The sequence below is a fragment of the Aquarana catesbeiana genome, linkage group LG04 (assembly GCF_042186555.1).
Source record: "Aquarana catesbeiana isolate 2022-GZ linkage group LG04, ASM4218655v1, whole genome shotgun sequence".
Lineage (NCBI taxonomy): Eukaryota > Metazoa > Chordata > Amphibia > Anura > Ranidae > Aquarana > Aquarana catesbeiana.
The window spans coordinates 91,387,594-91,398,711 of record NC_133327.1 but is presented as its reverse complement, the minus strand read 5'-3'; the positions used below and the strand labels follow the sequence as shown (position 1 = coordinate 91,398,711).

Sequence of the window (11,118 nt, the reverse complement as noted above, 5' to 3'; positions counted from 1 at the left end):
TAAATAGCCACTGATTACTGTATAAATGTCACTGGCAGGGAAGGTGTTAACACTAGGGGCGATCAAGGGGTTAAATGTGTTCTTATGTGTGTTCTAACTGTGAGGGGGATGTGGCTGAGTAGAGGAGGAGAGAGATCATTGTTCCAACTTGGTAGGAACACACACTCTATCTCCTCTCCTCTGACAGAACCGGGATTCGTGTGTTTACACACACAGATCCCTGTTCTCTCTCTGTCACGAGCGATTGCGGGTGCCTGTGGGTAACGCACGCCTGCTACAGCTTCTTAAAGAGCCGGCGTACAGCTACGACAACCCACGCAGCAGTGCCAACTTGCCGCAGTATAACCACGGCGGCTGGTCGGTAAGGGGTTAATCTGACTTTAAAAAGTTTGGGCCAAGCTGGCCCAAACAAACTATTTCCATTACATGACTATACAGGGTGCCCTTTATTATACTGTAGTGGTGTTAACTACATAGAGCAGGCAACACTGTGTTCAGGCAGAAGTACAGGTGACTTCTCATCTGATCCTGGAATCAAAGAGAGACAGGCTGAATGCTTCTCCATCATTCAGGAGAAATCTTGTATTTTTATCAATGAATACAAGGCTTTGTCTGATTGGCCAAGGTGGAGAGGTGGGTGGATGACACCACAATTTCCACCTCGGCCAATCAAATGAAGCCTTGAATTCATTGATAAAAATATAAGGTTTCTCCTGAAAGGTGGAAAAGCTTTCAGTCCAACCCTAAGTCTGACAGGAAGCCACCCTAACCACTGCAGCAACTGCATAGTTATGTAATGGAAATAGTTGGCCCAGACAAACTATTTAAATTCAAAATAAACATGGAAATATACTTTAAGCATGTGATCTTTAAACCAGGGTAAATTGTTCAGCTCCCACAATGCATTGGAGGCTTTTCCAACTGATCAAAGGTTGTGCTGTCAGTAGGCATATAGAGGTGGGCGTAGAGTGTTTGAAGGTACTGGCACCACTGAGCTATGTATCTTCACATTGGTTGCCCTTCGTTTGGACATTAAAGGCTTCAAACAGCTCACAAAAAACATAAGAATGGTACAATAAATTTATTTCTACGTGTGACCAGCGATCATTGTCCCAGTATCATTAGTACATTTGCAGACATCCAGCTGTTTGTAACAGACCATGGAGCGATGAAGGAAGTGGATATGTCCTAGTAAATAGAATGTTATATAGACTAGTACACTATATCTTTATAGGATATGAAAGTCCACCCAAACTGAGACAGATATTGGTAAGTTGATTTCTTCTTCTGACTGCTTATTTCTGATAAGGGACCCTAGCAGAAAATTATCTGTACCCAGGTACATACTCCCCACCCACTTGTTACAACTAGTATGAAGGGGTGAAGGGGTGAAGGGGGTAATGCCCTTTTTGGTAGACTGACCTTGTAAATCATCCACCAACCAAACCACTAAGTTGGGTCTGTGCAGCACAGGTGGACTTCAATATAAGTATGGCCTTAATGACTGAAATGCACTAGTGTGCCACATAAACACTTAATGTAACTCCTTATGTATTTGTCCAGTTTGCTCAGAAAATCTTTACTCCATACAATAGACAGAGGAGGAGACATCAGTCCGGTCTGATGTGCGAGGAACTCGATTTTATGGAGAAATTGCTATTTTGTTTACTGCAGGAAGGGCTGAGGGTCTCCAGGAAGAGTTTTCGGAAAGAAGAGGAGACCACGTTGTAAAGGACTGGATTCACAGCTGAGCTGATGTAGAAGAGAGTGTTGGTCAGCATATAGAAGTAATGATAAAACGTGTAGAGGGACCTACATGAGGAGAGCAACATGACAGTTATATGGGTTTTTATAAAAACATACAATGACTCACAGTAGCACAAACCAATTCACTTTCATCAATGTGACAATGGCCAACATCTACATACTAAAAGGACAAGTCCATCCTGAGTTTGTTTGGCTGGGCTTCTCCTAAGGGTCACAGGAGTGCAATTCGTTTTGCACTCCTTTTGCACTCCTGTGACCCGTTTTCAGCTGACTTCACACAGATCAGTCCAGGCACCGCGTCATCTCGACTCTGCGAGTCTGTAGCCGCGAGGTGCCTGGACTGATGGCCATCTCAGTCTCTCAGCGAGCCACTGAGATGGCCGCTCCCCGCCCCTCCACAGCTCAGCACTCCAGTGAGCGTGGAGGAACAGAGCAGGAGAGCTGCTGATTGATAGACAGCAGCTCTCTGCTCGGAGAGCCGAGAGAACCAAGCCATCGGCGATATGCGATGGCTCGGTTCTCACTGCAGAGACACCTGGGGACAAATGCAGCAACGTTCCGATGCTGCATCCACCTAGGTAAGTATGATTATGGGGAAAAACAGATTCCCATACTTCTCTTTTAATGCATTACCCCAATACACTTTCATTTAAGCTCAAGTCCAGCCATAATATTTTACTTTGTCTCAAACAGAACAGGGAAGGATTAGAGCCTTTGTGAAGTTTTCTTGCTGTCAGTCTTCCTACTGGTAAATGATAAATGGCTTATTCGTCTTTCTAGACACCTTTTCTGTTCAGACTTTAAATTAGAGAGTGATGGTCTGAATAAAAAGAGCGTCTGCTCTGCTTTGTCACCTCTAATAAATGTTTATTTGTAAATAATAAAAAAAAAAAATATTGTTTAAAAACATATAAATGTGACAGGTTGTGACATTCACCTGACTGTGCTGTGAGACACATTAAATAGGAAGTAATGGGTGAGCACTTATATCTGATGACACTTACCCAGACCAATCATCATCTGGGATGTAGCAGAACATTAGTCTTCTAGCATGATATGGTAACCAGCAGACAATGTAGGCTATCACAATGGCTCCTGTGGGTTAGAGAAAATGTTCTGTTAGACAAGACGTTGTATGAAATGAAGTATAAAAATTATATATTATATTTATATAATATATAAATCTGTCACAGACAAGGCTGCCCCGTTGAACCATATACTCTTCTGTTTTATTGATGTAACAACTCATGCCAGCCAATTGATAATAAGCTTTATTTCTATTGTTATAATTGTGTATTATAAAATCACATCAACAGCACAAACAGCACACTAGCTTAGTGATTGGCACTTCTGCACGGCATGATACTATCTGCATGGATAGATTCAGCATTAAAGGTTGGAGATTTCATCATGTACACCACCCCCTTCAGATTCAGAAATATTACCAGGGACAAATTTGGAGATTGAAGGTGTAGACAATCAATAAAAATGCATATTAGAAAAATATATAATTTTATTAAACAAATATAAAAGGAAGACAAGTAATATAAAAAAGAGCACAACAGAGCTCAGTGGTGGCTATACAAAAGAATAGGTGCCTCTACATGTTTCACCACAATCGTGGCTTCTTCTGGAGCTTTTGTAGGACCTTATTACATTACCACGCTTTAAGAAGGTCATGGTTCCAAGGAATCCTCAGAGCCCGTCAAGAGCTCTAATGAGGTGTCTGTGTACCGAAAATAACCCTGTATTCACACCCTATTATATCAAGAAGTTCGACAAACTAATGGACTGACACAGGTATCCTCCCCAAGATGCACACTTCATATGCTAGCAACAAACTTCAGAAAATACCACCTGAACAATTCCTTTTCTGACAGTGCCAATGTTCCTTTGTTTAGTATCAATATGATACCTATAGGCCAGGGAGGATCAAAAACAGCTCCTCTGTCCCACAGGGAATAACCCTTTTAACTTGGTTTCATTAATATACTGGTATTGGGGTAGTCGGCCACAGCCACTATCTGTATGGAGTTTGCATGTTTTCTCTCTGCTTGTGTGGGTTTCTTATGTTTATGTTTCCTCCCACACTACATAGTTATGCTGGTAGTGTAACACTGGGCAATGTTACTGAGTTGAAGAACTTTATTTGTCCACAAGATTACAGTGCCAATCAGGCATGTACTGGCCATTGGGACTACAGGGAGTTTCCCGGTGGGCCGATGGCTCAGTGGGCCGATTTCAGTGACAGTGGACCGCTGCCTCCCTCCGGTCCTCTGCCCCCCCCCCCCCCCGCAGTGCTCACCTCCTCTCCCTGGCTAGTTATGCAGCGCGCCTGAATACAGACATGATGCTCAGGAGTCAACACTGAGAAGCTCATCATACGATCTGGAAGGAGGGTGGCCTCACTTCCCTGCCTAATCTTGTCCCATTGGGGGGGGGGCGCCAAACTGATTCTTTGCCCCAGGTGAAATAATGTCTAGCTTCCCCACTGGTACTGCCTATAAGAGAAATAATGTAGAACGGCTAATGGCTAGTGGGGGGGGGCTTGGGTGGCAAGCCGGCATGGGAGAGACCTGTCAAAGTGGGCCAGTCTGGATGAAGTCCAGGGCCAAATTTTTGTCCCAGTCCAGCCCTGGTGCCAATTAGTCTTGCATAGCTATGACTGGATTACAATTGCCAAAAACGGCATGAGAGATGTCTTGAAGAAGGATCCTAACTACAGCCCTTCATAGGCCGAAACTTCAAGGTCCATAAGCACCTCGGTACAGGAGGGACCCTATAAAAGTAAAAGCCTGGAAAGGAGCCGGGCAGCTGGGGGAAGCGCGCCAACTGGGAAGAAGTGAGAAAGCCGTGCTGTATTGAGCTGTGCTGGGCTGAGCCGAGCTGTGCCAGGCTGAACTGTGCTGAGTTGTGCTGTGCTAAGCTGTGCAGTGTTAGAGAGTTGACTGCTGTGCTGAACAGGGGGACCAGCAGGCTGATTTGAGTGCAGGTACCTGCAATTCAGAATCGTTAGCCAAGTTGCCATCACATCTGCTGTGTTGCTGCTTCAGGGGGCCCCCCAACCATACAGACTACTTGCTGCCATTAGAGGACTGCCGCAAAGAAACCAGTGAGAGTGTCTGAGCCCAAAGCTACCATTATCCCAGAACTCTGATCTTGATTTGCTTTCCACCTGTCCCCTCACCCCCGCTACATAATATCTTAGTCCCTATACCACCAACTATACCCTTTGAAATTACCCTTCACTTTTTGCCTTGCTGCACTAAGGAGTTTACCCACCTTCTGAGCCTAACTTTACAACAGACAATTGTTGAACTACATCCCCCTTAAGTCATCTACAGTTTTTCTGTACACCAATGTTTAAAGGGCCCCAACATCGCCGACAGAAACTCACCTTGAAGACTACTCGTGTCACTACAGTCCTGAAGGCAGAACTGGGTTGCTGTTTTTAAGTTCAGATCTCAAGGCCTAAGCCTAGCCCCTTTGTCTGAGAACCTTCAAGTGACTTAGCCTGTTACTTCTCTTTATAATCCTGCTTGGTCACTTGAAGTCACTTGGTCACCTCTCATTTGGAGAGCTACTGTTTCCACACTTAGTATTGCAGTATAAGCTTGGTTTGACTTTAGAGGTACCTCTGTTGGGTCCATTGTATTTATTCTTGTGTTTATGTGCATTGATAATACTGTACTGATCTGCTTTGTTATATTTGTGATCCTAAAGTCATTGTAAAGTCTCATTTTTTTTTCTCTAAAAATAACAAACATGTTATTCTTACCTGCTCTGTGCAGTGATTTTGCACAGGGCAGCACAGATCCTCCTCTTTGGCTCTCTTAGCCCCTCCCTTCTGTTGAGTGCTCCCACAGCAAGCAGCTTGCTATGGGGGCACCCTAGCCGAGTGACAGCTCCCTGTGTCCATTCAGTCATGGTGCCCCAGTTAGGTCCCTCCCCCTCTATCACCTGATTGGCTAACTGACTTTGACTGACAGCAGTGGGAGACAATGGCGCAGCTGCTGTGTTTCAGACAATAAGGAGGAGAGTCCCAGATGACCGAGGAACTCATGGACAAGAGAGATGGGGCTCAGGTAAGCATTAGGGGGCTGAGGCGGCTGCTGCATACAGAAGGTTTTTTATTAGACTTGTGCATTTCGTTTCGTTCCGAATCGAAATTCCGACAAATTTTTCATTATTCGGAAATTCGATGCATCCGAATTTCCGAATTACAAAAGTAACGAATTTAAACGAATCCGAAAAAAAACGATTGTATTCGAAAACAAATTCGATTCGAATTCGAAAACAAATTTGATTCGAATTCGAAAACACATTCGAAAAAAATAGAAAATGATTTTCTAAAAAATACAATAAAATAGAATATAAAATAACAAAGTAATAGAATATATATATAAATATCTATCTATCTATTTTTTTCATTAGACTTGTGCATTTCGTTTCGTTCTGAATCGAAATTCGGACAAATTTTTCATTATTCGGAAATTCGATGCATCCGAATTTCCGAATTACAAAAGTAACGAATTTAAACGAATCCGAAAAAAAAGATTGTATTCGAAAACAAATTCGCTTCGAATTTGAAAACAAATTTGATTCGAATTCGAAAACACATTTGAAAAAAATAGAAAATGATTTTCTAAAAAATACAATAAAATAGAATATAAAATAACAAAGTAATAGAATATCTATCTATCTATCTATCTATCTATCTATCTATCTATCTATCTATCTATCTATCTATATATATATATATATAATATTTTTTCTTTTCTATTATTTTCAATTCTATAAGTCTTTTCTATTCAAATTCAAATTCATTCTATACGAAATTCGAATTTCAGAACATGGCTTCTGAAGTTTGAATTTCGTATAGAATGAATTTGAATAGAAAAGATTAGAATAGAAAATAATAGAATAATAACAGAATAACATATTTTTCTATTCTGTTCTATTGTTTCTCTATGCTATTCTTTTCTATCATTTTCTATTCTATATTCTATTTTATATATATATATATATATATATATATATATATATATATATATATATATATATATATATATATATATATATATATATATATATATATATAATATTTTTTTCTATTCTGTTCCATAGTTTTTCTATGCTATTCTTTTCTATTCTATTCTAAACTTTTCTATACGAATTTGAATTCATTCTATGCGAAATTCGAATTTCGCAAGATGGCTTCTGAAATTCGAATTTCGCATAGAATGAATTTGAATTTGAATAGAAAAGATTAGAATAGAAAATAATAGAAAAGAATAGACTAGAAAAACAATAGAACAGGACAGAATATAATATATATTGGAATATATATATATATATATATATATATATATATATATATATATATATATATATATATATATATATATATATATATATATTATATATTTTTTTCTATTCTGTTCCATTGTTTTTCTATGCTATTCTTTTCTATTCTATTCTAAAATTTTCTATTCGAATTTGAATTTATTCTATACGATATTCGAGTTTTGGAAGATGGTTTTATATATATATATATATAAATAAATATATATATATATATATATATATATATATATATATATATATATATATATATATATATATATATATATTTTTTTTCTGTTCTATTGTTCTATTGTTTTTCTATCCTATTCTAATCTTTTCTATTCGAATTTGAATTCATTCTATACGATATTCGAGTTTTGGAAGATGTTTTATATATATATATATATATATATATATATATATATATATATTATATTTTTTCTATGCTGGTCTATTGTTTTTCTATGCTATTATTTTCCATTTTATTCTAAACTTTTCTACTTGAATGCAAATTCATTCTATACGAAATTCGAATTTCGGAAAATGGTTATATAGAAATAGAATGAAATCAAATTCTAATAGAAAGACTAGAATAGAAAAAACAATAGAACAGAATAGAAAAAAATATTATATATATATATATATATATATATATATATATAAATAAAACCATCTTGCGAAATTAGAATTTGGCACAGAATGAATTCGAATAGAAAAGATTAGAATAGAATATATTATATTTTTTTTATTCTGTTCTATTGTTTTTGTATGCTATTCTTTTCTATTATTTTCTCTTCTATTCGAATTCACTTTCATTCTATACGAATTTCGCAAAATGGTTATATATAGTTTACTTTTTCAAATTCTGTCAAATTTTTTCGAATGCGGTAGAATTTTTTTTTAATTTGATAGTTTTTTTTGAATGCGGTAGAATTTTTTCGAATTTGAAAGTTTTTTTCGAATGCGGTAGAATTTTTTCGAATCTGATCGTTTTTTTCGAATGTGGTCGAATTTTTTCGATTACGGGCGAATTTTTCGAATTTGAATACGAAACTAAATGAATCCCGAAAATGAATGTAATGAGTGCAACGGATTTAACTAAATGAATTTAGTTAAATAACGGATCGAAACGAAACTAAACAAATTTTTTCATCCTGCACATGTCTATTTTTTATCTTAATGCAAAGAATGCATTAAGATAAAAAAAACCTTCTGACTTTACAACTCCTTTAACTTGCCACTACAGTGTGCTTATCTTTCCAAAGAGCAGTGTGTGCAATCTTTGTACATCTGAAAAGAAAAAAAGGCGCCTTTATGTGTAGAAGTAAAACTTTATATTTTCCAAAAGGGTTAAAAACACTTACAAAAGGGTGGATGGGTAGGAGCACATCATATTAGTAATAAGGCAGGTGATCTGGTGTTCTGGTAGTCCCAAGGAGTCTCAGGGATATCCAGAGGTGTAATTCTATGGTAGCATATTCTGAAGTGGCAGATGGAAGCCACAACTCTCCTTGATACTGGGAAGACAGCTAGGCTGTCTGAGACAGCATGGAAGCCAAATCCAGGAAGTGACATCAACGGGAAAGAATCAACAACCAGCGTAGACAGCAAACCGGAAGTGATGTCATCAACATGCTTTTACGTGTTTCGGAACAGCTAATTGGTTCCTTCTTCAAGCAATGACAAAGGTTACTAGAAGCAGAGCTTCTTATGGTCTGTGCGCGGGCTTTGGGCGGGACATAATGAATATAAAAACAGCATACTAGGGACACAAAAAAGAAAAACAGAAGACTGACATACAGGGCAAAATGCTGCAAAAACAGCAAGAGTGATGCGCAATGCAATTAGCTAACATCACTGCATGCAGATGGAGCATAGCAGCTTTATAGCACCTCACTCGTTGTGTATGTATACCTCAACAATAAACACCAAAATGGTGAACAATATGGTGAACAATATACATCAATGGATCTATGGTATATTATATTGAATATATATGATGAGGAAGAGAATCGTTAAAAGATATATTCAAAGGAGTATATTAAAAAGTTGTGAACGAGGAACCATATATAAAGGCAATATAAAATGCTGTATATATATATATATATATATATATATATATATATATATATATATATATATATATATATGTGTGTGTGTGTGTGTGTGTGTGTGTGTGTAATGTATATGCACATGCGTGACCATATACACACAAACAAATGCACATGGGCAAAAAACATGTACATATACATACATACATATCCCAAAACCGCATGGGATATTATTGTCCACTATGGGACATGTGGAATAAAATGATAAGCACTAATGGATATGAGCAGCGCTATATGATATGTGTGTTACATAGTCATTGTGAGGGAGAAAAAAAAACCAAAGGGAAACAATACTAGAGTAACACACTAATCTCAAAATCCTCGTTTAACCATCCAGGTGCCAGTATGTCCAAAGAGAAAATCCAGTACATTTCTCTTTGGCAGAGCTTGTGGAAGCGCTCAGCGGAGGGAGGTCTCTAGGCATTGCCTCAATAACCCAAACTCTCAAACCATCAAGAGATTTGTTATGGTACTCAAGGAATTGCGTAGGGACACTGTGGGTGTCCAGTCCCTCAGTGATGAAACGGCGATGTTCGCCGAAGCGCTTCCATAGCGGCCTTATTGTTCGCCCTATGTAGAAAAGGCCACAGGGGCATGCCAAACAGTAAACTACATGGTCGGTTGAAGATGTGTGAAAGCCCTTGAGAGGATATGTTTTTCCTTTTACACAGAAATCCTTCTGGCCATGTTTGACAAAACGGCAAGTCTTACACAAGGGTTTTCTACATTGATACATGCCTGTAATGGCTAAAAATGTTGGAAGGGAATGACCTGGAGGTGGTGTTTTCTTTCTCAATTTACTAGATGCCACCTTGCTTTTGATGTTAGGTGCTTTTCTATAAGCAAATTTAGGCTTATATGACAGGGTGGGGAGGAGATGCTGGTCTTGTAGGAGCAAAGGCCAGTGTCTACGCACAATATTTTCCATATGCTTATGACGAGAACGGAATTGGGTGATAAAGCGTAGTTCGTCCTTATTTGTGTCTGTCTGGATAGGGAGACGTGGTAAGGAAGATTTGTCTATGTACTGAGAGTAAGCTGTTTCCACAATATCAGCTGGAAAACCCTTTTCAAGAAATGTATCTTTTAGCAGCTTACTCTGGGTGTCATAGTCCATACTTCTGGTACGATTCTTTTTAAGCCTACAGAACTGGCTTTTGGGTATATTATTGAGCCATTGGGGATGGTGGCAGCTCTTATAATGAAGGAAGGAATTGCCTGCCATTGGCTTGGTGTTATTTATGGCATGAATATCCTTACCAACAAAATATAATTCTAGGTCAAGGAAGGCCAATTTCTCCTTATCCATGACCGAAGTGAAGGTCAGACCCAAGTTGTTATTGTTACAGTGTGTTACAAAATTCAAAAATATAGATGCATTTCCATACCAGATAATGATCACATCGTCAATATACCTGCTATAAAAAACAATGTTGGACGAAAAGGGATTGTTATGCCAGATATGAGAGGATTCCCACTGTCCCATGGTGAGATTTGCATATGATGGCGCAAAGTTTGCGCCCATAGCTGTCCCATTTACCTGTAGAAAAAACAAATCATCAAATTTAAAATAATTATGAGTGAGTCAAAAAGAAGTTGCCTCTATGATGAAGGCAGCTTGTCTAGGGTTCAGCATGGGGTCTTCACAGAGGAAGGACTGTATGGCACATAATCGTACATCGTGAGGTATGGAGGTGTAAAAAGATTGGACGTCAAGGGAGACCAGGTATGAGGGTTTCTAAGAATAAGGGGAGAGGAGTTCAAGCAGATGTGTGCCATCCCTTATGTATGACTGAAGTGATTGAGCAAGTGGCTGGAGGAATTGATCCATATATTGTGAAAAGCCACTGGTAATGCTACCCATGGCTGCGACAATCGGTCGACCAGGAGGATT

At 38.5% G+C, this 11,118-nt stretch overlaps 1 protein-coding gene across 1 annotated transcript in view; it reads right to left on the bottom strand.

The window, feature by feature from the left end:
* Nucleotides 1-1,068: 1,068 nt before the first annotated feature.
* NTSR2 (neurotensin receptor 2) overlaps nucleotides 1,069-11,118 on the bottom strand; it is a 94,711-nt gene continuing 84,661 nt past the window's right edge. Inside the window, 2 exon segments of the mRNA XM_073625368.1 lie at nucleotides 1,069-1,812; nucleotides 2,772-2,862. Coding sequence (XP_073481469.1) covers nucleotides 1,611-1,812; nucleotides 2,772-2,862 — 293 coding nt within the window. The 3' untranslated portion in view covers nucleotides 1,069-1,610.